The 26239-nt window shown below is 36.9% G+C and overlaps 2 protein-coding genes across 2 annotated transcripts in view; one reads left to right on the top strand and one right to left on the bottom strand.

Annotated features, from left to right (window-relative positions):
* The window catches only part of LOC135469711 (ectopic P granules protein 5 homolog), a 35433-nt gene extending 15606 nt beyond the window's left edge, over window positions 1-19827 (top strand). The window contains exons 25-46 of the mRNA XM_064748274.1: window positions 96-253; window positions 624-847; window positions 2324-2465; window positions 2876-3047; window positions 3513-3603; window positions 4515-4592; window positions 4749-4891; window positions 6363-6531; window positions 6750-6944; window positions 7174-7305; window positions 7608-7689; window positions 8242-8399; window positions 8897-9089; window positions 10824-10994; window positions 11533-11708; window positions 12184-12369; window positions 13363-13520; window positions 14443-14642; window positions 15162-15410; window positions 16226-16445; window positions 17053-17259; window positions 17503-19827. Coding sequence (XP_064604344.1) covers window positions 96-253; window positions 624-847; window positions 2324-2465; window positions 2876-3047; window positions 3513-3603; window positions 4515-4592; window positions 4749-4891; window positions 6363-6531; window positions 6750-6944; window positions 7174-7305; window positions 7608-7689; window positions 8242-8399; window positions 8897-9089; window positions 10824-10994; window positions 11533-11708; window positions 12184-12369; window positions 13363-13520; window positions 14443-14642; window positions 15162-15410; window positions 16226-16445; window positions 17053-17259; window positions 17503-17806 — 3808 coding nt within the window. The 3' untranslated portion in view covers window positions 17807-19827. The remainder of the gene's footprint in view (window positions 1-95; window positions 254-623; window positions 848-2323; window positions 2466-2875; window positions 3048-3512; window positions 3604-4514; window positions 4593-4748; window positions 4892-6362; window positions 6532-6749; window positions 6945-7173; window positions 7306-7607; window positions 7690-8241; window positions 8400-8896; window positions 9090-10823; window positions 10995-11532; window positions 11709-12183; window positions 12370-13362; window positions 13521-14442; window positions 14643-15161; window positions 15411-16225; window positions 16446-17052; window positions 17260-17502) is intronic.
* A 3-nt stretch (window positions 19828-19830) lies between these two features.
* On the bottom strand, window positions 19831-23208 carry LOC135469710 (NADH dehydrogenase [ubiquinone] 1 alpha subcomplex subunit 5-like). Its single transcript, XM_064748273.1, has 5 exons — window positions 23149-23208; window positions 21733-21780; window positions 20839-20955; window positions 20496-20561; window positions 19831-20200 (listed from the first exon to the last, which is right to left on the bottom strand). The coding sequence occupies exons 1-5, from the start codon at window positions 23167-23169 to the stop codon at window positions 20096-20098; spliced, it is 357 nt and encodes a 118-aa protein (XP_064604343.1). The 5' UTR covers window positions 23170-23208; the 3' UTR covers window positions 19831-20095.
* Window positions 23209-26239: the final 3031 nt, after the last annotated feature.

Below are 26239 nucleotides of genomic sequence, written 5' to 3' on the forward strand. Positions count from 1 at the left end.
GGTTATTATGAATATAGCAGACATAAAGAATTGAGGTGATCTGCTCTCCCTATTCATGCTGATTTTGAATGTGTTGCTGTTGGTTCTCTTTTCAGGATGCCACAAAGAGCCAGTATTGGTGAAAAGTTTTTTGAGAGCTCAGGAAATGTGACAATGATGAAGAAAATGAAGAAGAAACTGTCAGAAGCATCAGAGTACCATTTGAAGATTGTTCCAGAAGCTGAAGAGAGGTCAAGGTCATTCAGCAACACAGGTATGAATCATCATTGGGAGGTTTTGAGATTTAGGTCATAATAAACACAGTTAATTTGCTTACTGTGTCTTAGATAAATTTTTCATTGCTGTGGTGTTTTGTTACACTCTCTATCCATAGACTGAACTGAACTCAAATATTTTCAAACGTCAGTTTCGTTTTATTCCTTATTGAGGGTATTAATTTTTGCCTGTCAGTCACGATTGATATCTGTGCAGATTGCTTCAGATATTATCTGATTTGATAAAAATTTAGGAGCAGTATAATTAGATCAATTTTTGAAGACTGTCTTGCTCATGCACAATGTTTGTATATTTAGAGTAGGCTGTTCCTATACAGTCTCTGAATTAGGGTTTTTTTTTTTCAACAGGGGAAACTGAGGACCCTGACAGCGATTTAGAGGAGTTTGGTGACAGGCTTGAAGAGACAACATACGTCCCCAATTGCAACTTTCACCACCGACTGGCAAGCCTGTATCGCACCTTTCTGCTGTGGATGGATGAGCCCCGCCTGCATGATGCTTCATTGTACCTGCCATCCCTCCCACCACAGTATGAGGCCAGCCGTCTTCAGAGGATTTTCCATAATCAAGTGGTATGTATATAGATACCTGTACTTAATATTTTGTTTTTTACCCATACAATATGGGTAACACATAGAGCGTAGTGGTTACCTTGTGGTGACAGAATCCAGCTATTACTTTTCATTCAGGGAATATGGATGAGTTTAATGGCTACTACATGTAGGAGCATTTTATAATCATCAAGGAGACATTAACTGATTGCCACATAGGTAGTTGTGCATATGAGATGAGTGCTCATTTTTTAGCTCACTGTAAAGTAAGGAGAAATATTGTCAGAGGAGATCAGATGCTGTCAGTGGCACTGTCATTGTCCAGTTTGGTTAAAGTTTTTGGCCAGTCATTGGGTTGCATTTGCTACCCATAGTACACAGATAACCAAACATTGGCAGTGATTTGCATATCTTTGATATGCAAATCACTGCAAAAGACAAAAGGATGTCTTTTACCTCATAGCTCAACATTTTGCTCAGCTATTCACTGGACTGTAGCTACCTCCTGTAGTACATGGAAGGCCAAATGCAGTTAGTGATTTGCATATCAAAGACCTCTGCGGTAAAGTTGTGCACTAACTCCCAAAGTGTTTTTTACCACCACAATGATTACAACTACATGTCGTATGAGGTCACTGCTCTGCAATCCTTGTGCGTGCGATAAACAGTCATAGTTGTGACAGTAATATAATTTTGATCTTTCTTGTTGATTTAATGGCCAGATCTTAGGACCATATAATTAGAAGATAATATCTATGTATGAAAGTGTCAATCATTCTACTTTTTGGGTTTAGAGGTCAATATTTGAATGTGTATCACATGACTTGAACATTAATATGTAGCTTTACAAACTGGTGTATCAGGCAAACTACCAGAATTCTCTGAATTTTCTTTTTTTTTTGCGTTAACCAGTCTATATCAATCTGTTGTTTTGGATTCATATTTGATCTCAATGCTGTATTTTTAGAAAGCTTTTTTCCAGTTGGCTTTGAAAGCGTGCATATAAGTTGGAAAATGCTGGAGATGCTCTCTGTATTGTTCTGATGATGCCAGGATCGAATTATTCTTCATTTTTTCACACTCCAGTATTCCTGTTTCTTTGGCTGACAAAGTATGTTCGTGTCATGAGTATGCGTTACTAGCATATATAATCAAAGCCGAATAGACTATGTGTTCATGCTCCTATCAACCCTTGTTTTTTAATATGATTTCCCTTCCATCTGATAAGCATCCAACACATTTCATTCTAAAAAAAAACACACACACATTATTCAGATGAACACAATAATTGTTGTGATGATCATCTTTTATCCTGATATATCTTAAGGTAATTTTTTTCTGTAAATGTTTCAGTATACATATGAATAAAGTATTAGCTACCAATCTGGTTATGGTGAATTACCTGTTAAGGTAAAGGATGAAAAAAATATTTTCCTAGTCCAGTAACATCTGTTTGACTTGCTTAACTATGAAATTCCGTGTTCTGGGCTTGTGTAGGATCCATGGATGGATTATGTGGACATGGATAAGGCAGAGTATGAGCTGAGCCAGATGGTTAGTGAGTGGGTGAAGAGAAGTGGTTTACGCTGTAGTTACCACAAGCTACCTCACATCAACATTGACCACCCTCCTCAGACAGGTACAAATATCCAGGTTTCTGTTCCTCCATAATTGATACCTGTTAATCCAGAAAATGGATATGCATAATAAAAAACTTTTGCTTGTAGAAAAAAAATAATCTCTATGATATTTATTTAACATATTTTTCTGCATCTAGAAGCAAAAAAATTGTCTGTATTTGTTTACAATTGATAAGAAATAGTCTTTTCGCATTTTGCATGCTCCTTTCGTAGTGCCATAGATACTAGCAGTTGAACTACTTGTCTTTTTCCTATATAGCTTTTCCTATTTAGACAAAAGCAAATAAAAAAATACAGTAAGAGCTTAAACGGAAAGATTTTTGTGACCATTGTGGTTTGGTAATGCTTATTTGAACACAGTTATGTTGATGTTCATATAAAATATAGTGTTATCTGGTTTTTGCTACAGCTACAGAGCAGATTTTGCAGCGGTTAACGGGACATGACATTCCAGATCCACCACCCCCGGTTGCTCAGCTGAAAGCCCCTGTCCCCGATGTCAGTGTGCAGGTGCTTGAAGACAAGCAAGCCATTCTGTATATCCTCAATGCTGACATCAATGTTCTCAAGGATTACTCCAAGTAAGGGCTGCACGTTTAGCTGGTCATTCCTGATGTATTTTATTATGACCAAAACTAATACTGTACTTCACCTAAAGTTTAATATTTTTCAGGTGAGACAGGTGTTGCTTGATTCTGATTGACTCCTCAACCTTATACGGCAACCTATAAAGAGTTTTGTGTAAAGTGTCATGACTTAATGATCTAAAGTATCATTTAAGGCCTTTAAGTGCATTTCACAGGGCACTTTTACACACCGAAATTTAGGTGAAATACTACTACTACTCCACTGCCGTATTTTTGTATTTTACTAAGTCTTCCAAAAACCATGTTTTTCACATGGTTTTTACAACATTTTGAATAGAGTTGATAAATAATTGGTTTTAGAGATGATAATTTACGTGTTGATTCATTTTATATACTTATGTGTTTCTAAAGGTTGATAACTGTTGCTCAACTTGAGTGTTGTTTTTCTTTACTTGTAAGAGTGTTTATGAGCCGAATGTCAAAACACATGGCCTTAGATGTGAATTATCTGGAGCTTCTTCCTGAGGAATACTATAATCAAAGAAGACAGGTAAATTCTGTGAAAGAGAGAAACCTCTCACTGAGAAAAAGAGAAATGTATTTGTAATGACGGGGTTGTCATTCCATTCAGAGAGGAACATTGTAAAATCAGCAGATTGACGTATTCTGTAAAATGGGTCAGAAGTTGGGGATCATGTGACCACCCTTTCATGTCTAAAACAAAATGGCCGCTAAATCTTAAAGCATTGGGGAAAGGTCACTTTTTGCCACTTCTCAAGCGACCAGTAAGGCCTAGTTGTGCCAAATGATGTCACAAAAGCTCTGCAGAAATACTCGGACTATCGGGAAAGCTGAAAATTGTACAAATCCAACAGATACAAGATCGCTGACAGCGATTCAGAAACAGGCATTTTCCTATGCATCACGTTGGAAGGACCATTTTCTTCACTCACGCTGTTTGTTACTGTGGAGATCATCTTACAGAATGTCAGTTACCTTTAAGAGTCCTTGCCCTTGTCCAGTTAACTTTTGTTAATGAAAGGTGAATTGTATTCAAATCTTTTGTCAAACATTGGCCAATTTTCTGTACACCACTCACAGGATGTGATAAATTCACCACATTTGGCACATATCAGTAACTTTGAAGAATTTAGTCCAATCATGTTACTGTAATTCTCCAATCATTTCTTATGTTTGTAGGGTGTTTATTTAAGCATATTCTGAAGGAATTATTTAGTGTTGACTGATAAAATTTCACTTTATTTCATGCCTTGAAACAGGCCAATCCAACCAATGTAGTTTTGTCTCCAAACTTAAACCAAAAATGTCCATAAATTGCACTGAAAGTTGGTCTTTCATATATGAAATGGTTGAGGAATTAGGGTTGGGGTATTTTATTCTGATCTTATGGAGGGATTAACGTCACATTTTGTACAAACTTCAGTATTGTATGGCTTACAGGTGACACTGACAGTTGAATGCAAGAAGACTTTCAATCCCACCCACAAATGTAAACGTGCTGCTGTTGCACAGGCTGAGGTAAGTTACGTATTTTAACCTTTGCATGTGTCATTCAGCAAATTAGTGTTTTTGAATACTGTTTAAATAGTTAGTAAGGATACAGAAATTTACTTTTTCAGTCGCCATATCGTAAGAAAACATTTCAAAAACCTGTTTAACACTGAACTTTAACAGATACAGGAGAAGACAAGAAATGAGATGGTTCAAAGACGGATTGATGAGAACCGTGCTGAGTTTAAGCAGGTTATGATTGAGGCACTCCTCCCTTCCCCACCTAACATCTGTATGGCTGCTGTCCATGTTGAAAACGTCATTGTGTAAGTCTGAATACTGGGCTCATAAGGTAAACTTAGATCTGTGTTGTAATTTACAGTAAACAGCTGAAATTGTCATAAATATGTAGTCTGTTGGCTTAATGACTGCTTTTGCATATCTGAACATAATAATAGTGAAACTGATTCTTGTATTTGTGATATGAAACAGGTGTATTCAAGAATTCATGCCACTGCATTATTCAAAGAGGAATACTGTATTTCATCTATAGTTTGAAGTGAAAAAACTGGACTTGTAGAGTAACATAAAGGCCTTAAAGTGAACATAAAGTCTGTATACATAGAAAAATGGATATTGGACACAGTTATGAGAGAAAAATATTGGTTTGAAAACCGAGGAGATGAAGTTCAGCATTGGGAATATGGCACTGACGAACAATTCACTCCGAGTAGCCATGTTATAGAAGCCCTTATGACCTTGGCCATTCACTAGTGCTGAAAGCGTAACATGATAATTGGCTGTCACGCCAAAAAACCTATTATCTCTCGATTGTCAGTATGGTTTCTATAGTGTATAGATAGATAACAATGCAATAAATTGGATGTTGGCGTTAGTTAAAGTGTTAAACTGATGCATTTTGGACCTCACATTTATGAGCAGGGAACTGAGAATGGCTGCCGTGTTACAATGCATACATGTTGGGCAGGATACTGTAGTAACTTGTCAGGGTGAGCTGGCAAGAAAACCGCCTCTGGAGAGTCGTTGCTTGAAGGAAAATATTGTGATTTATTTAGCATTATTTTTCTTCAGCAGTCAGATTCATTACAAAAATATCTTCTTAAAATCTGAATGAAAGGGTGAATCAGAAGGTCCTGCTATATTCACTAAATTACCCGAAGTCCGTACAGCAAGCTAGGCCAAATACATACACCCATGCAGGACATGGACGAGCTGGACCCACTAAAGCATGATGCTTGTGTCCACAAACATCGCCCTGACCGAGCGCCAAACTAAAAGAATCATTGACCCTTTGAACACGGAAAGTTGATATTCTTTGGGGATCAGGCGTTTTGTTTGTATTTTCTCCTTGTCACGTTGTTTAATACTGATTGTGCTGGAGAGCTCCTAGGTTTTGTGACATCACTCTAGATAGGTATAACATGGCAAAATGACGTCACCAAATGACTGGCAAGGTACTGACAATTGTTCGCTATTCATTTTGTTGGTTAGCAGTGTAGAAATTTAAAATATTTTTAGAACATTTCTGGAATATTACTTTATTACTTAATTCAGATTTAATGGCTGAATTGATGTTCACTTTAAAATGATACATTTGAACACTGAAGTTTTTCAGATAAAAGATTAATCTTACTTCACAAAAAACTCAGAAGTGGCCCTATTGTGTGGATGAATAAATCAGAGTAAAGCAAAATATGTCACTTGAAAAATGCTAAACTCTAGGTGAAATACTGTGACTAGGAATTAGTCCGTTTGTACCTGTGCATCCTTTTGCAGAATGTTGGTGAAGCTATGTCAGACATGCACCGACCAGCAGAGGGTGACAAATCTCCAGCATATCGCCTCCACGCTCTTCTACCACATGGCCAGCATGATTAATGACGAGACAAACTTTTACCCACCTACACGCCAGTTCTTCTCCTCCTGTATAGAGGTATTGGGACAGGTAAATAGATGTTTCCAGTTAATTAAAACTCAGATACTGTGTGAATACCTCAGGTTTTATTAATGTTATGATTCAGAATTGTTTAAAGGTACCTATGCAAATGCTTCACTTCTATTATTGTTAATTTCATCCAAACAAAATGTTCTTAGCAAAGAAATGTTCTTAAGAACCCATGAACAATATTGGAGTTATATTTTTGCCTAACATTGATTTGGCAGGAGTTTATCCGGTATAATCATGATCAAGTGTACACCCTGTTGGAGTTTGCATTGAGCAACCCCACCCTCGCTGGCCTCCTGTCACCACATTTCTTACCCAATCACAGCCCACAGTACTTCGTAAATATGTATGAGCAAGTAAGCAAGGTTCCCCTTGATCAACAACATGAGATGGCTTTCACATTCCTCTCTAAGGTAAGGAGAACAATGCGTATCTTTTGAACATATGACCTCAGAGAGGAAAGGGTTCATTAATGAATCTTTCAACCTAAGAGCAGAAATTTGAGTATTAGAATTACTGTGGTTTAGATAAATGACTGACAGATGTTTTCCACTAATATGTGTGCTAAAAGAAATATGTATGTATGTATGTGTAATGTAAAGTAAGTACTTTACAGGTAACATACTCAACATTTTTTCTCAGTTTGAAGTTGCATCTTGGTTGGAAGGGTCAAAACCGTCCCATGGGGAAGTATCACAGTACTTAAAGATCCTCAGCGCAGCCCTTTGTAGATGTGGATCAAAGCCAAACACAAAATTTAGTATGATGCTGGAGGTAAATTTATGTTTTATTTTACTAAGGACATGCATCATTATTTATGTTTTTTTAATTAGCATGTAAAAAAAACTGTAGCTGTTGAATAAAGGTGACATTATATAGTCACATCAGAAGTTTTTATTAAAGAATTATTGTTGTGATTAATCGTTTTTCCTTTTTTTTCAATTTGAATTTTCTGAAAGCTCTGGAAGGGAAGTTGTAGTTTTCAGTATGTACACTTTACACCTTTGTACTTAGGTATGGAAGGGTGTATATACAGAATGACCAAGATGATAATAAAACTTACCTTTCTGTTTCAGCTGTACTGTTGTCATCTGCAAATTGTGTTAAAATACAGATTTCCTGAGTACCTGGAAGAGACTCTGACCCATCTTTTAGAAGGTAAACTAACATTAAGACTTCTTGTTTACTCTATTACAAATTTCATGATGCTGCAAACTAGCTTTGCTTTAGTAATAACATATTTATAAACATGCTCACCACTGCTGTCGCTGCGAGATCAGCTCATGCTGGCTGCCTTTTTGGCCGTATGTGAGAAAGTCTTACAGCAACCTTCGGTAGGTCGTGGGTTTTCCCTCAGGCCATGCTCATTTTCCTCCCTCCAGTCATCGTATAAGTGAAATATTCTTGGGTACGGCACAAAACATCAATCAAGTAAGTACAAGAAACATGCTCAGCCAGCAAGTCATTTATTAAATGGTTGTCAAGTAAAAAGAATACATGCAGAATTATGTCAGTTGTGAAAGGAATTATGTCAGTTGTGAAAATGTTGAAGCTAGAACAGTTGTTCTACCGAATGTTGTTTAGGTTCATCCGCACACTCCTCTTTGCTTGGTGTATAATGGGAAGAGAGATATTCTCTGATGTCATCTTAAACAAAATGTGTCTTTCTAGCTGTTTTCTGTACATGTAGCACTGAATGGCATGTTTCAGGATCTACCACCGAGTCACTTAGCCCCAGCTGTTGGGAGGCTTTTTGTGAAGTATGTCTAGGCAAGAAATCTGAGGGTAGTAGTTTGGAGTTATCACCCCTGAGTGAGCAGCGTCTTCCAGTGCAGATTGACCACAAGTCCTTACTTTCTATCACACAGGTATGTCAGACGTGGAGCTGATTAGAAGCTGGCATTAATGAGGTTATGTTACAATCCAGTAATAAATACATGCAATATGGGCAAAAATATAAACATTTCACCTGGTTTTTAAGGCCCACTTAGATTAGGAGATTATTTGTGTTTGCCTAGCACTTTTCAAGGATTAGGCTGAGGTTTAATTGGATTAAACTAGAAATTCAGAAGTATAAGGGACAGCTTTATAGTATTACCAGTTGTGTATTGATCAGATGTATAGAAATGGGTCTCCCTCAGGACATTTTGAGTAATCTGGATCACTGAAAGACATCTAATATTAAAATTGCATTTGACATCACTGCATGTTTTATAAACAGTTCTGTTGAAGCAATGTGAGAGGGTGGGTGGGGAGTGTTGAGCTGCTGCTTACATGAACAGTTAAAATAAAGCCCTACTTGAGGTAAATTGAAACGATGCCACATCTCGCCAGTAGTCTTTTTATCTCTAATCTTCCTTCACAGATCCAGCGACTGTTAGAGTGGCTTGGGAACTACTTCACCCGTTTACGGACGTCCAATCAGGATCTGGCAACATTTGGATTGTACCCTAAGTGGAGGCTCTACTCCTGGTATATTGGCGAGTTGATCCGTGACCTGGTCAAAGACTTGGCAGTCAAGCTGATGGTCATTGTGGTGGACTGGACGCCACAGAGAGGTAGGAACAGAATTGGGAGTCAGTCTGACTGTGCTCCGGTGAGGCCAAAACTGTTCAGAAAGGTTCCGATCGAAGACCACTGTCATGCTTAGCCTGGACGACACTGATGTCTGTTGAGAATCTGACATCATGTAAAAATATATCACAATGTTATTGAGGTATTCGAAATGTATAGAACAGCTCAGCTCACAATGGTGGACAAAGATGTTGTTTTGAAAGCTCACTGTTGAGTGAAGTAGAAATATGAAGTGCCAGATGCTTTTAAAATGACAAGAAATTGACGCTTATTTTTTTTTACCACCTAAATGTCAACCACATGTGCACATGTGTCGCCTGCAAAAACAGTAGCTACACATTTGTGAGTAAGGCTCAGAAAACGAAATATTATGGAATTACCACTCGTATACACCACGGAATGAGATAAAAATTGTCCAGAAAACCACAAAACCATCATAGAATGTAATTTACATGACTTTTTGGCTATGACACGAAAGTGTTTTCTCGTATTTTCGTTCCGTCAAGAAAGCCCGTGGAAGGCTGTGTTCCGAAATACATATTTTATTACAGATATCTTCTCGGCTGTGAACTAGACCTTATCCAATATTAAAACAGCCAATTTTTTGGCTAATAGTTTCCTCGCTCACGTGAACAAAGCTGGCTTTATAGCTCTTTGAAGATTACATATCTGATACTCGTAGGCCTAGATCGAAATACCTGTGAAGTGTTTTCACCTATATCCAATTGGATACCTGTAAAATGGTGTTGCCAGTTTTTTGGGGGGACATATACTTTACCGAACTGATGACCATTGTCCTTGTGTTTCCACAAGAGGGAGTGAAGATTTCAGATTAATTACTCCTTCTGTGTAATAGTCATTGTAAGATGTTCAAGGAAATGTTGTAAACATCACGGCTGTCAGGATCTTTCCACGGCAGGATATAGAATTCTCTGTGATCCAATTCTTTTTGCCACGCTATACCTTTATAACACACCTAATCCAAAAAATTGAATTTCTGAGAATTGTGTGGCTCTGGTTATAACCAGCGCAAAGTATTTACACCGACAAAACTTGGACACAGGCCTATAGGTCTACGTCCAAGGTTAAGTTGATCAAACCACATGGATAGCTGAGATTCTACATGTAGCCCACTTATATAAATCCCTTTTTTTAGATTTTGTGAATTAAATTAATTCAGTCATGGACTGGTATAATCACTGTGACAAATTGAGACCTTACATCATGATATCTGCTGAAATATTCTTGAGTGTATAATAATGACATAAAATAAATAAATTATAAAAATGCATATGTCAAAAAGATCAGAGTTTATCAGTTATGTGTGATTTCACTCAAAATACATGTTAGTTTGGTAGAAGTATCCTTGTTGTGGAATATTGTAGTTGTGAAGGTTCTTGACCTGGGGAAAATGCTAATGTTGTCTCCTGAAGTTTATTTTGTTAGCAAAACTCATGATATATATTTTAATTAGTTAAAAAGTTTAAAGCTAAGGTAAATTTTTTTTTAATTAAAATCAGCATAAATAAATGTACATGTTAGTTTTATCGTGAATGGTAAATGCACCTTAAATCATTCTTTTGTGTGTTGTGTGTGTTTTTGTTGTTTTTTTTTCTTTCTTTCTTTTTTTTTTTGTTGATGTCATGCTTCATTGTATCTATCTGCTTAATAGACTGTAATGGTAATAAGGTTTGTATTTCGTTTTCTTTATTTTTTAGCTGTGGAGTTCATCTGGCACCATATGATAGAAGCTTTCTCTCCCTGGATTCAGCCATTTGACAACCAGCCAGAAATACTGACACCCTGGGTAGAGAACGACTCACCCTTAGCCATTGATATAGTCTCTATGTTTCGACAGAATGTGGAATTTGTTCAGAATCATTTCTCAGGTAAAAATTGTCTTTGATCTCTCTTAATGTAAAGTTAGGCACAGTGAAATGTTAATTTCATGTATGCCAAGATTAGAATGAAGTGTTCATGTTGGATTGTTGGTTATGTTTTTATGATAATGATGTCAGTCATAAAACTGCAGCCATTAAGTTTTGTGATGTTCATCTTAAAATTGAACACTAACTAAATCAGACTCGTGAGATTTTGCTGGAGACTTAATGTATCTATTTATTATGTACTCTCCAATATTCCTAATCTGTTGACATGAACCATGTTAGTGGTAAATGGGAGACTCGAGGACGAGATACAGAGACAGGCCAAATGACAGTAGAATGCAACGTTTTCCTCTATGCCATTGCAATGCGTGTGTACTTCATGCACACATACATCAATAATTGTGACGTTATAAAAGAAAGAAGAAATGAGTTCACAGACTTGGAGGGTCCTGATACAGGTGGGAAGGAGTTTTATAAGTTCCCCATTCCATTACATACCCCTGGACAACATGTTTAGCACAGTATGAATATCTCATTACAGGTACTCTGGAGCCATATAACTGTGATCCCCTGTCCTTATTGTGGACGTACTACACAGAGAAATTGTCCCCTAAAGGCACCCCGGACTTCGTCCTCACGGTGTACCATTGTGATTTCCAGAAGCTGCCTTGGGAGGCCATGCAGCCCTGTGCTGATATAGTGGCAAATATGGCCAAAGTAAGAGTCTGGTTTTAACATCTCACCTTGGCTGTCAAGTATGCTGTTTGTCAAACCATCAGGGAAAGATCTCTCCCATCCAGGGATAAGTTGAAGTTGGTATCCCTGTTTCACCAATTTTAAACATTTGAAGGAAATCATATGGTATGGAAGAATAACTGTTCAAAATTTTGTTTCGTTATAATATAACTGTATGTGACTTTCTAATTGTTTCATTATGGAACAGTTTAGTTGTGTTATTAAACCACTCCACTAACATTGGTTTAACTGTATTTATGGGTGGGAAAAATGTTCCTGTGGAATACTTGTAAGGTATGTTTGTCAGTTACTCGTTGGCACACCTTTGCTCCATAAACCTGACTTCCATCATATATCTGAAACATTTTTGAGTTTGGCATATATGACCATATCAAATGAATACATAAAATTTGTTACCAGGAATTTGTAGCTTGACCAAATAAATGTTTTCCCGCAGCTCAAAGACCGAAGCTGTGATGACAGCTTTTTGTTCCTGAGCCGAATCTTCCCACGAGTGAACTGGTCAGATACTCTGGCTTATCACATGACCTCTCAGGCACCTGGTGTGACCTCAGGCCTAGAGGCTAGCCTATTCACTCTGCTCCTACAGTTCTACTCTGAGAAGGAACTGATGGACACCAAGGTAAGTACAGTGTACATACACAGTATTTGCCTGAAAAATTCAATGGAAAGAATGCCAGTCAAATAAGGGTCATAAAATATTGGTTTTGGCCTGAAACTACATTTTTCCAGTAGGATATCTTCCTACCTTCCAAACGAAATCAAAAATATCTTTTCAAGATGAATAGAACTCTCAGAATCAGGCAAAATGAATAATTTAGTAATGCTTGGAATTTTAGGTTAAGTGTTTCAAAATTACATTTTTTAAAATGTGACTTTTTTGATGTGTGACACATCATATTGAAATAATGGATAAAGGTACAGCCAAATGATGTCCATTCTCCTTTAGTACACTTGATGACATATGAAGTGTAAGGAAGTACAAGTCTGGAGAAACACTGCATTCTATTTTCAGGCCTTGGTATACCCTATTTCAACTAAAATTTGGGACACCTGTTCTGCTCATTTTAGCCAATATATATGTAATTCTAGCAGGAATATTGAGTGTCTTTTTTTTCTCACATGGTTAAACCATCTAATGAACAACATACTCCTATCTTTACTTTCCAAAAGGCTGGTAAAGAAATGTAATATTCTACTTTCAACACTACAAATATCTGTCCAAAATTTTAGATGAATTAGAGTAAGTTTCTGTGCTGCTTGTACCTAGTGTAGGAAATAGCTTGATATAGAGCAAATTATTTGGGTTCTAAAAACAATTTTAGCTCTGTGGAAGATGTATAGCTTTGTACTGTATAGTCCAAACTGTGTACCCTAATATAAAATAGCTGCTTTCAGTACAATTTATGCACATTTTTAATTTGATTTTGGAGACAAAACTATATTGGTTGGATTGGTCAATTTCAGGTGTGCACAAAAAGTGTAATTTTATTACAGAATATTCACGATTAAATACCTTGCAAACATGCAAGAATGTTGAAGAATTGTACAGTAATAGCTTATATATATCAAAAACATGCATTAATCTTATAATAAAAGGCCTCTCTCATTTCAGGATGGGAGCCTTGCTCATATGTTTATGGTTGCTGAGGGCTTCAATTGGAGCTACCTGGTCTCAAACAACTACTGCGAAGTCACTAACTGGCTGCTACAACACTGTGACCCAGCCTGCATCTTGTCAGAGCGCTCCTCAATTGCTGCTCTTGGACCAAGGTCTGATTATTCTAAGAGACAATTTTGTGAAACGACATAGATTTTAATGTTCATTTGTTACATATTTATTCCTCTATTTCATTGTTATTTAATGCCATACTCAAGAGTTTTTCTCTAAAGTTTTATGAGTGGAGTGCAAGGGTAAACCGACCTTGGGCAATTTTCAAACATTCCCATGTGTGATATGCAGACATGCACACCATATTTTGAAAGACAGGTTGTCTTTAATAATTGTCACACTGTGACAATTATTAATAACAAATAGCCACAAATGTAGCAGTGATTGGGAGGCAAGCATATTTAATACTTTGGCCACACAACTATATACCATAATCTCTGGTGTTTTTTGTTCAAAATTGTGATTTCTCCATCAAATGGTTTTGAGTACATGATAAATTTATTATTTATTTATTTGATTGGTGTTTTACACAGGACTCAATAATATTACATGGCCAGCATTATGGTGGGAGAAAAGTACAGGATTAAAACTGCCAGTTATTAAGTATGTAAAATGTGAATTTACAATAAATATGACAGTCATAAAGATTACTTGTCTTCTGGGGGCATATTTTGCTGAGGGAGTTAACACGCCAGCGTGGTGCAATGACCCAGGAGCCTCTCACCAATGCGGTAGTTGTGAGTTTAATTCTCACTTAAACTCGCTGGTTTCCTCTCTGAACATACGTGAGAATTTCTGCCAGCAACCTTCAGACGGTCCTGGGTTTCCCCTGAACTCTGTCCAGTTTTCTCCCACCATAATGCTGGCCGCCGTCGTATAAATAAAATATTTTTGGGTAAGGCGTAAAACAACAACCATAAATAAGTGCTTGCTTTCTAAAGTGTTAATTCCTGTGTAAATAGCTGTGTACTTTTTAAATCTCAGAGTATGGATTCCATTTAATGGTATTCTGTGTTTATTCAGGCTTATGAAGTATGCTGCTGGGTTCACTGTGCCATCATCCACTTCCTGGCAGCCGGACATGTCTGTCAAGAGGGTGAATTACATCCACTGCCTGGTGCAGCTGCTGTGCCAGTGCACTTTCCTGGGTCACCTGAACACCGAGAACTTCAGCACCATCATCATCAACCTGCTCACAGAGATTGAGACTGTCGAAGGCGCAGGTACCTCTTGTTAGATGCAGCAACACTGTATGGTTTAAGTGCTGAAAAAGCCTTAGCCGTTCGTTTCCCTCCCTTGCAAAAGAAAAAAAAAGCAACACTTAATTGAGTAATAACCCTAAAATAGATGGTAGAGCTAATAAAATTAAATATAATTGTGCCATTGCCTTTGTTTAGGGTACATTACATATGTATTTCAATGAAACATATGTTTTCTGGAAGCACTTAAAACACCTTTTTAGAAAATAAATTATAATTTGTCTAAATCCACGGCTCATTTGATGCAGAAAGAAAATGGGGTTGAAATTATCTGTCTGTAGACTTCACCTTGCTGACTGTATGCTGATGGCACTTTAATGAGTACAAGAGTGAACAAGTGTTGATGTTACTATAAATAAATGTACATGTACCTGTTCTTACATTTCTTGTCCAGGTATGGTGGAAAGTGTACTGTACTAGATAAGAAGAAATGATTTGATTTGATGTGCTACTTTCACTTTAGTGTGTTGTGTTATATTTCAGTGAGTGACAGCTTGGCACAGCAGGAAGAATCTTTGGACATGATAAAGGAGATGTTCAGCCTCTTGAACAACTGTAACCCGGATGGCAACTCAACTGTGGTTGTCATGGCAACGTTTGTTCAGTGGCTTCAGTCATCACCTAACAGTATTTTGTTAATGCCATGCTTGAAGGCATCCAGCCGCTCCCTTGCCTCTCTGAATCACATGGCCCAAATATCAGAAGTCTGTATAGAAACATACTTTAGTTCAGGTAACTATTTATTCATAACCTTCTATACATGTGTTTAATTGAAACTTCAAAAATTTTCCTAAGGGCTATGTGGAAAAGTTGAAACAGCTCCCTCTCAGCATCTTTGTTTTTTGAGACTCAAATGTTTAATTTATTTATTTCAAATGTTGTTCAATACTGTTGTTGTGAATTTTTCACTTATCAAGCAAAGGAGGTTAGATTTTATGGTTGGAGAAAAAAATTGCCTATGTTAATCCACTGATCTAAGGCAAGTTACTGACAAACTTTCTCAAGTGTGACCGACACATAGGCAGAGACTATTGGTGGAAGACAAGTCAGTGATGCCCCATAAACAGTGAGAGCAGTGGAAAATGGACTTAAAATATTTCACAATAATGCTTTGGATACAAGCTCTGTATCCATTGTATTGGAGCCCATTTATATCCAAAAGCAGCAGGGTTGCCTTTTTTAAAAACATGGATAAAGTATCCCACATAAAGTTTAAAAGACATACTTTCTAATTTTTTTTAGAGAAAATCAAATGAGCCACCATGTTGTCAAGGTTAACCTATCAACCTGGAGTCATTTCTATAACCCGAAAATGCAGCTGCTCCCACTTGGGTCTCCCCGAGCCCAGTGTTGCCCTTCGTTCACACAAGTAGGGGCTGTCTATGTCTTCTCATAGCAAGAATTCCTGATTAAAACATGGATTCATAGTTACCAAGGACGTCAGCAGAAAGTGGGTGTGTTAAGGTCTGTTTCTAACCCTCTTCTGAAACAAGAAAGGTTATATTATTTCTTGTCTTTTCGTAGCAGTATCTTCATATGTGTTTCAGTTTTTGACTCAAGTGACATATCTGGCTGGGGCAGTGTGCTCGCATCACTGCAGATACCGGAGCTGAGTTTGGAGGACTACTTTCATGAGGCTTTGTTGACAGGGTCTTATCTGACGCTGTTCTCATATGTGCTGCAGCAGCTGCCACTGTGCCAAGGTCTTCAGGACGAGGAGAAACTCATATTACGTTTCACAGAGTGGCTGCAGCATGCAAAACCAAGGTATGGAAGTGTGACTCTTGTACAATCAATTCTTTCTCCAATAAACCTGACAGTAACACGGATTTAAGTGAAATACTCATATTGAGTATGGTGTACGCCTCTCTAATTAAATGAATAAGTTATCATGTTCAGCACATTAAGTTTGGCAATTTGCTTAGTTCGCATTTAGATACACATCAGAGATAATAAAATGGAACTGTGGGCCATATTCTGTGGCCAAATGGAAGAAGTATATGTATTTTGCTTTTTCATATGTAACACAAAAGGCTGGAACACGCTGTCATTGTAATAAAAAGTTTTTTATTATTATTATTGTAATTTAGCATGTTAGTCATCTTAATGCCAAAAAATAGCTTTATAGTGGGTGTAATTTGTCTGAAATTATGCCACCATTCTAGATATGTTTGTAGACTGACCTTCCAAAACAAGAGCCTTTCTCTAAAGTTTGATTTTCCTTCCCATCTTAATATCTTTAAAAATACCTATCTTTTTCATTAGCCTTTCAGTTTTTCACAAATTTTCTGGTATGGTTAGATATATCAAATGTAGGACTTTATAAGCATGGGTTTATATTTGGCATTACTCTTGTATTAATGTGTGCTTTCAGCTCAGACAATGAAGCTAAGATTATCCTGTGGATTTACAAGTTCCTGACCCTGTGGATTAGGCAGGTGGATTTTGGAACAAGCCAGTCAAGGTGTGCAGACATGCTTCAGGCAATTGTCCCATCACTCATTCACCTCGGGGAGGATCGCAGCTCCACGGGTCTGCTAGGGGCAATCGGACTGGGGCGCAAGTCTGCTCTCTCTCACAAGTAAGTAACAGCATGCCTGGTAGCTATCACTCTAGTGGGAAGGTTTGGATGATCGATGATTCCCTCCTACCATAATGCTACCTGCTGTCGTATAAGTGAAATCGTCTTGAATACAGTGTAAAACGTGAACCAAATAAATGAATAAATACTTATACATGTACTATTAAAGTGGCCAGTGTGTTTTCTAGTTCACCACTGGATTGTCGCATGTTGTTGTATCTTGTTCCCTTTGGCACCTTGCAGGATCCGTGTGTTTGCCCGATCAATGGCTGCTTTCTTGGCCACCCAGATTCCCGGAGACGGAACTCTGCGGGTTCATCCAGGGCCCGTGAGAATCTCCAGTCAGCTTGCTCGCCAAACCCTTGGCCAGCTACAGGCTATCAAGAGCAGCAAGGAGTACAGCACTTACTGGGAGCATGTGCAGTTCTCTTACAACTTCATCATGAACGAGGCCAATACAGTGCAGAACGCTGTTACCCTCCTGGTTCACCTGGCCCACAGTCTGTACCCAGGACAAGGTTACCTCATGGGAGTCCAGCATTTGTAACTAGCCGACACACCTGTGTAAGGAGTTGTTACCTGTTATCTCTGCTGTTATCTTACTTGACTTGTTCACAATTAAGATTTTACAGGACTGCCTGACAAATTTCCAAGCCAAGTGGCAAGTTTTGCACACTGGGGTAATCAGGGATATTTCCGCGCATTGAGTAATCCTTTGTGCCCAGTGTATTTTGACCTTTATCAATTTTGCTGTGCTAATGCAATATGATGTGCTTGAATGCCCTGTTTTTGTTTAAATCAGTTGATAATGATTTCATAAATAAACTTTAAATACAATTGGTAAACTGTGACACAGCAGTCTGTTTGTACTTAATCTGGCATAGTACTTGTTTACTTTGTCTTGTGCAAGTTTAAATCCTAATCTGCAGCATGACAAGTTTTGTGATATGCTAAGCGATCCTCTACGGCAACATGCTTTACAATAATGATTTACAGTGTTTTCAAACATAACTGTGAAAGTGAGCCAAAGGCTGTTGACCATTTTGTCATGTTTTTGTGAAATTAATATACTTCTCAACATTGTACTTGTTAAGTATTATGCACATTAGAACTTAAGACTAAATAATCCTTTCAAACAATGTCGAAGTAACAACTATGGTGATTTACCATTGGAGGGAAAATGTTGACAACCCTGATGATTGGTATGTTGTTAGAAAGATATTATTTGCTTAGAAACGTTATATTTTACTTTTATTTTCCAATCTCTGGCCAAACCAATGTGTGTATAATATGTATGATCACATCTTCTGTCTCAATAGTTTGCTTGCCTGTTTAACGCATTTGAAAGGAAAGTAGCATTTGAACAAGAACATTAAATAAATTAGGAACAAAATTTGTAAAAACATACTTTTAAGTTTCTCAGTAAAATACCCCGGAAGTTGTGTCATTTAGAACTTATTTGCCATCGCCGGAAAGATTAATGTATAAAATTTGCTGATAATTCAGTTTGATGCTGTTTTTAATAGTCATTGCATTCTAAAAGTTTTCTGCGCATATTAAGTCCAAGCTACTATTGCATACAACTCATGAAAACCTTAATACATTTATTGTATATCCTGTGAAGCATATTTTTATTATGGCAAGCTAAATCTTAATGTTAATTCAATGCATTTCAACATATCAACCAGAAATTTTGAATAACACTGTTATGTTCATGAAGTTTATGGTGTACAACATATCTATTCAGTTTGGTGCTAATGTGTACAGTAGAGATTTAATAGTGTAGATACGGTGATAGGTAAATTTTAAATGTAAAACCATATTTGTTACGAAATGTGTTGTGTATTAAATGCAATTCCTGTCAAAGACAAACCTATTAATTCTCAACATTATTTATGGATGTGGGTTGATGAATTAAATGTGGAGAGTAAAGAGTATAGTAAAGCCCTTGTGGGATCAAAATCTTGAGGATTTGTAGAATCTTATTTTCTTATATAAATTGCAAACTGTGATTTTAATTAGAACCTTGAGTCTTCACTTTGTTTACAGTTTGTTTGTTTAGAGAACCTACATTCTCACCGTAAACTTTTTTTGCGGTGTCTTACTTGTCTGTGCTACAAGCATAGTAGAATTTGTATTCTACTGTATTTGAAATACAGTCGGATTTACAAAGCTTCATGATTTTACTTCCAACCTTCTAACATATGGGTTTTCACATTTCATGCTTAATACCTATTTAAATCAGTGCAGTGTCGGTTGTTCTGGACATTGTCCCAAGATGTTAACGGTATTATGTACTTACATGTTGTCCAACCATCAAGAACTGGATATTTATGCAGTGAACACGAGCTGGTTTTGACCTGAATGTTCTTTGTAATAAAAAGCGTAAGACTACATGATTATCAAACATTCACCTGTGTGTAGCATGGTGGAACTTCTGAAAATGCCAGATTAGTTGTTGCCACACTAAATTAAATGCTGTTCCACAGCTCTCTCACACCTTGCCAGTTACCTGTATCCATGTACCTTTCAATTACTGATTAACACTGAAGAAGTAAAAGACAGTTCATATTGATTGAAGATTTCTACGTTTTTAATTTTCTAGGTTACCTGTACAAGTGAAGGGTAGGTACTAAGTAAGCCCTTCAAAGAGTGAAAAATGTCACACTGCTAAACAGCTTTAATCCACAAACATCACATCCAAGCAACTGTTTTCTCCTTGTGTAGCTTGATGATGGCAAATCACCTATGTATCTTCAATGTCAGCAAGTCTATAACCACACAACAGACTGAAGATGAAACTGAATCCACTGAACAACTCTAGTGTGACATGTCATCACACCATGGGCCACTTCCACTGGTTCTTTGGGCTCTCTGATATAAGAGGCTCCCAAGGTTTCCATTTCAACATTTGACGAGACAAGGATAGCTCATTCTCCGCCTAGATACAGAAACAAAATTTTGATCTGTACTAAAGTTGTAATCAAATGTTATTCAAATAATTTCAATCCAAAATTTAAGTCTGATGAAGTTGAGGGGGGGGGGGGCTATTCACTAAATATAGAGAAAATTTCATCCAATCTATTGCCATTTTGTGATCAAACAATACTAAAATAATTCGTACATAAGTATAGAGAAATCTAAACAATTCATCCAGCCCATGAGATGTGTAGAACAAGTAAAAGCTGGTGCCCAAAGGATTGTAACCTTTTAAACATATGCTGTAAGCAGCCTACCTGAACTATCAGCTCTTCAGCCTGACCACAGTTGATTTTAGTCTCAATACTAGTGACATCCTTCGCCTAGAATAAAAAGGTTGTCAATAAACAAGTTATTAGTGCACAAAATTACATAAAACTTAATTTAACCATGTTAATTTTTCACCAGCTTGAATTTATTTGTAGATTACGCCACAGACAAGACTTTACCAAAAGCTATTTAAGTCATCTCTGAGCACTGAGAGGGCATCCCCACAAATTGTTTGTTAACAGAATTTATATTTTTACTAATATCTAAATATATTATTTTAATGATGCAAATTGTATTTATGTTGAAGATGTCTTGATAACCTGAACTCACAGATTTTACAATGGCAAGTCTGTCCTCCACAATCTGCTGAGTGTTTTTTCTGTATGCAGCCTCTGCTGGCATTTTTTGCAGTGTGTTTAAGATTTTCTCATACAAAATCTTTAAACTCTGAAATGAAAAAATGAATCTATGTATTACAGGCTGGGCACAAAAAGAAAAGCATGACCATGTAATATAATATAACGTATAATATACCTTGAAGGGCAATGGCAGCCTTGAAAAAAAAAAGGTCAAGGTCAGTTAAACCAAAAATTCCTTCTACACCTCTAGCAGGATATGCAGTACAAATTTGATGAAAATTGCTAAAAGAGTTGAAGAAATATCAAGAATACAAACCTGTCACAAAAAAAAACATAACCCCAAAATTCTCAATGACCTTGAAAAATGAATAGATGCTCTTACGGATTGATATCCCTAAGTTTGCCTGTGGAATATGTTTGGTAACCATGGATACAAACATTCATGAGACAGAGATTTTACAAAGAAATGGACACAAGGAAAGACAGATGCTTTCCTCTACAACAATACCCTTAGGCCAATAACCATATCAACTCTTAACTAACCAAAACTGTAAATTTTAACATACGACAATTGGTCTTGTTATCTGCAAAATTTTAATATTTGAATAGGCATAGGTATATCTGATTTCCATTTAAATATAGCTCAAGGGTTCTACAATGCAAACAGACAAAACAATATTTGGATAGTGCAATTCAAAACAAACAGGACAGTTCCTTCAAAGCCATTTTCCTTCACCTTAATCTAGAATCCTACAAGAAGACAGATGTATAGTAATGCCTGGAACCAGTGTTTGAAATGCTCACTTAGGTCAGTATGAGTTGTCAAAAATGACTTGGAAAACACATATGATTTACATGTACTCACATGCTGAGGATGCTTTGCCACCTGGAGCCCCGTAAGGCCAGTTGTAAGCTGAAAATACATGTTCTCCATCAAGTTTATTACATGTCAAAGGCTGAAGCAGACTAAGACTGATTCTGCACAAAGTATATTTATATCTATAAGACAGACAGATAGAGCTAGCATTATCAATTAATTTGCTTGAATATGATTCAGCTTTTGGCATGCCCAAATACCAAAGATTTTGAAGAGAGAAAGGTGAATAATTCAATCGACTTTTGAACATAATTCATCAATGAAGACCAGAAATGTCTTCAGGATTCACAAGTAAGGTCATGGTCTTTTCAGCACGTGTGAAATAAGCTGAGTCCGCATTTCAGGAGTCTTGTGAATTCGCACAAATATGGATGAGACAGTGTGGGGGCTCTCGCAAACTAATGCAGTTAAAAGGGGAGATCTTACAGTACTTGCTAAACTGAATACACATTCTGCATAGCCATATTTGTTGGCCCAACAACACTTTGCAGCTTCTGTAAAATCATGCTTTTTAGCCGCCTTAGTCTGCAAGAGCCCCGACCCTGTCTCTTCTCAACGCGCGAGAAATTGCAAGATTCCTGAAATGCCGACTCACCTTAATGGGACGTATCACAGCTATACTCATTCAATGCGTGCTATTACCATCTGGCTGGATAACATCACTGCAGGTCTCAATTTATCAGCAGAGGAAATCACATCTAACAAATTGGATTATGATTAGAAAAGTAAGTGTGGCGATTGGAGATGTTACGACGTGGATTTGACCAGCCAGAGGTAATGGGAGTGGTTCTTCCGGCTGCCACCTGTGTCTCACTATTGAGACAACATGCTGGTCTCTGACTGTAAGATGAGAAGCCATGAATATGGCATATCCAAGTATTCCTCAACTGAGTCCATGTACTCACACTGAGTCAAGTGTACTCGGAATAACTGCATTCATCTAGATGGACTACTAAAAACTGTTGCAGATGATGTTTTGCTGTGTGGAAACACGACATCTGAATGACAAAGTATTACTAGGGCAGTTTTAAAGACTCCTAAACTCTCCTTCCCAGATGATCACTGTGAAAAGCTGCTTCTTCAATGAATTGACGTCACTTTACCAATTCCCCTTTCTAGTTACTACAAGTTACTTGAAAAACACTTAGCCTCAGTGGAATTATCTCAAAAAATTGTAGTGTTCCTGCAATGCAGTGTACATGGATAAACGGTGTCAAACTGTCAATGTCCATGTTGTTGTTGTTACTAAATTTCCTCTACATAACATTACGTCACTTGTGGTCAAGAACAGCCAACACAAATTATATCAGCAACAAAACATCAAGTCCCTGACTAGTGTTGGCCTAATTTTAACCACTTCACACGATTAAGTGGACAGTTAGGTTGCTTTACGGCCTATTTTACCTTCGTAGCGGCACCGGCCATTGCACACAAGTTTCTCTCCGCAATTCGGTAACGGAAAAATCGCCGAGTTGAAGGGGAACGATGGGATAGTTAAAAATGTAAGTTCAAAATGAAGTGGAATGAACATAATTTCATTTCGTTTGAAAGGCATAATCATAACAGTTCAACCTTTCCCCAAAATATGATAGGTATGAGAAATAATAAAAAAAACACTATCTTTCTGACATATCTGAAAACTATAAATAGTCCGCTTTCGTATATAACGTGTACTACTTTTTGTGTGGACAATCGCGGGAAAGGGAGCATTTCATATTTTGTACCTTGGTAAGACTGGTACTGTGGCGTATTAAAATCACATCTACTTGTTAATTCAAAGTTGTAAAGAGACAGTTTAGGACTAGTTGAGTATTGTGGTAACTCTAACAAAAAATACAAGGCGATGCATGATTCAATATTTCGGTTTAAATTAAGCCATCTTCAAGAAACATGATTTTTCGTTCTTGAAAATGGTTTAAATAACACAGAAATATTGATATATCGTTGGAGTTACCACATTACTCTACTTTATGAACCTTATCAGTGGAAATGGAAATAAATAAAGTTTAAGACTAGTAAATACATTATTCACGAGTCCAATACCGGTAGGCTTAATAAAAATTTTCGCCGCACGTCATTTGGGGACGGCCTAAATTATGGCCTAGTTTGTACGTTCTGTCGATCGTTTGTCCGTCCATTCGATCATGGGGGTATACACAAGGAGGAACAACTCGCGCTCTTCAAAGTGTTCTATGTACGATAAACAGCTGTCTCTTTGCTTTAACAGGGGATTAGCCTGCTTGCCTTGTGGCAGGTCTTTGCACGTGCGCTCTCGAGACTGTAGCAGCTTTCGGGTAAAAGATACTACAAGCCTGTCGTCAGTGCAAGAGGTACTTCACGTATCTTTGTCCAAACACTAGGAAAGGTTTTTCAAGTATATTTACAAACAGTTTTAGTATAAAGACTTTTTCATCGATTTTAGTAACTCTTCTTCCCATCTGGTAATGGACACAAATAAGTTTTCAGACTTTTTTTTTTTCCATAGTGCTTCAGTGCAGTGAATTGAAATGTGATGCATTGTTTCACCATGACATACAAATCAGATTCGAATTTTCGTCTGTTTCATCTTCATTTTGGACAAAGTTATGGGAGTTTTTGTCCCATTTTTGCTATATCCCTGATGATCATATAGAGTGCATATTTTGACCTTCAACCAATTCACCTGGAAACGCTTTGTAAAATCTGGATAAAATATAGGCCTATCAGCCGATACAATTACCTCCATGGTTCGATAGTTCGGACATCCGTCTACAATCAGTCAGTCAGTCAGTCAGAGTTTGTTTAGTCACTTATTTTACATACCAAGAATCCTTAAGCAAGCAAGAACATTTTGATCAAAGTTAGTGTGCCATAGCATGTATTTGAAGTCAAGTATGCCCATGTAATATTATCAACCAAATTGTAATGTTACACTGTTTTTGTAGTATCCCAGTCCAATTTTAGGAGAACTGATCCAAACATGTAAATTAAAATAAAATCTTCTTACCAACCACATATTTGATAACAATGCCTCACAGTCGTTAGAAGAATTTTGTAAGAAGGTTGCAAGTATAAAATATGTAGGGAAAAAAATTCAAAGAGTTGAATTAGTGTGATTTATTGTGGTGTTAGCAGCAATAAATAGTATAAGTAAGAATACTGAAACCATGTGAAGTTATTCAGTGTAGAATATATTGTTTTGCACCTTTTAATTCCCCATCAGTCATCATTTTTATCATTACAACATGCAAAACAAAAAAGACAACACTAGACTAAATGTATGTATGCATTGATAAAGTATCCCCCATAAAGTTTAAAAAGCACACCTTTTTATTTTTGCTTCATAACTGTGATATTGCATTTGAAAGTGCACGTAAGCAAAATTGCGCACATTAAGAAAATTGAATTGAAACTGACTGCCATAGTGAATGTAAAAAAAATCTGAGTATAGCAATTAATAAAAAGCAATCAAATAAATCACATGACACATTGGCTGTTAACTCGATCTCAAACTTGACATTTAGCCAAACTTGTCATGCATCATATCTGCCTGACTGAATGTCACATCAAAATATTTTCCTAGCAAATTGTTTAGAAACTACTGGAGTTTCTTCGTAAATAGTCTGGCACCTTTCTCTTAAAAAGAAAGAAAAGTGGGAAGCACAGGCCCCCTGGTTCCAACGCAAGTCAACATCAAATTTTGTCATGTCTTAATTTCCTTTATTTGCAAGCAAATTTTTGGTGAGGTATATGTTAAACAAACTAAGATATGATTTTTTTTTTCAATACTTCAAGTTTGAGTAGCATGTTAATAGTGTACAGTTCAAACATTTCCATCCGTAAGAGGGAAGGTCAGTCAGCAACCTGCTAATGGTTTGTGGGTTTCCACTGGGCCCTGTCCGGTTTCCTCCTACCATAATGCTGGCTGCCGTGGTATAAGTGAAATATTCTGGAGTACAGTGTAAAATACCAATCAAATAAATAAGTAAATAAATAAACATTGCCATTGATGAAGAAAAATGCAATGAAAAGATGTTTTACTCACTGAATTAGATGACATTTTGTATATAAAACAGGATATGCCATAATGTTTTTGTGTTTTCATTGTCCAGTACCCAACGTATGAATTACTGTTATTCATTTATTTGATTGATGTTTTATGCAGTACTCAAGAATGTTTGAATTACAGACTAATTGTTACTAATATTGCCTCAATCAGTTGATCTTTGACAATTATTTTGAGGTTTGCTTGCAGGATTGGATGGTAATTTAAGTGTCAGCCACCAAAAGTAATATATTATGACCAACAATTGCACCTAAAATAAATAATGTACTATTGTGGGTGAATTTTTAGGGCAAATACAGTATGTAACATTATTGTTGTTGAATATGCAACATTGTAGAATGGATAAAAACAGCCTGTTACTAAACACCCCAGAAACTCACCAATTGTGATCATATATGCCAACAGAGCTTGAATTTGTTTTTCAACTCCAATATATTCTGTAAGGATTGT

The sequence above is a fragment of the Liolophura sinensis genome, chromosome 7, assembly GCF_032854445.1.
Source record: "Liolophura sinensis isolate JHLJ2023 chromosome 7, CUHK_Ljap_v2, whole genome shotgun sequence".
Taxonomy (NCBI): domain Eukaryota; kingdom Metazoa; phylum Mollusca; class Polyplacophora; order Chitonida; family Chitonidae; genus Liolophura; species Liolophura sinensis.

Bases quoted from the DNA above. Each gene is read 5' to 3' on its own strand.
- LOC135469710 (XM_064748273.1), bottom strand. From the start codon at position 23,169: ATGGCCGGTGCCGCTACGAAG. The intron at 20,956-21,732 runs GTGAGTACATGT...TTTTCATTTCAG, and splicing joins TGGCAAAGCATCCTCAGCAT to AGTTTAAAGATTTTGTATGA. The intron at 20,201-20,495 runs GTAGGCTGCTTA...TTCTGTATCTAG, and splicing joins CTGAAGAGCTGATAGTTCAG to GCGGAGAATGAGCTATCCTT.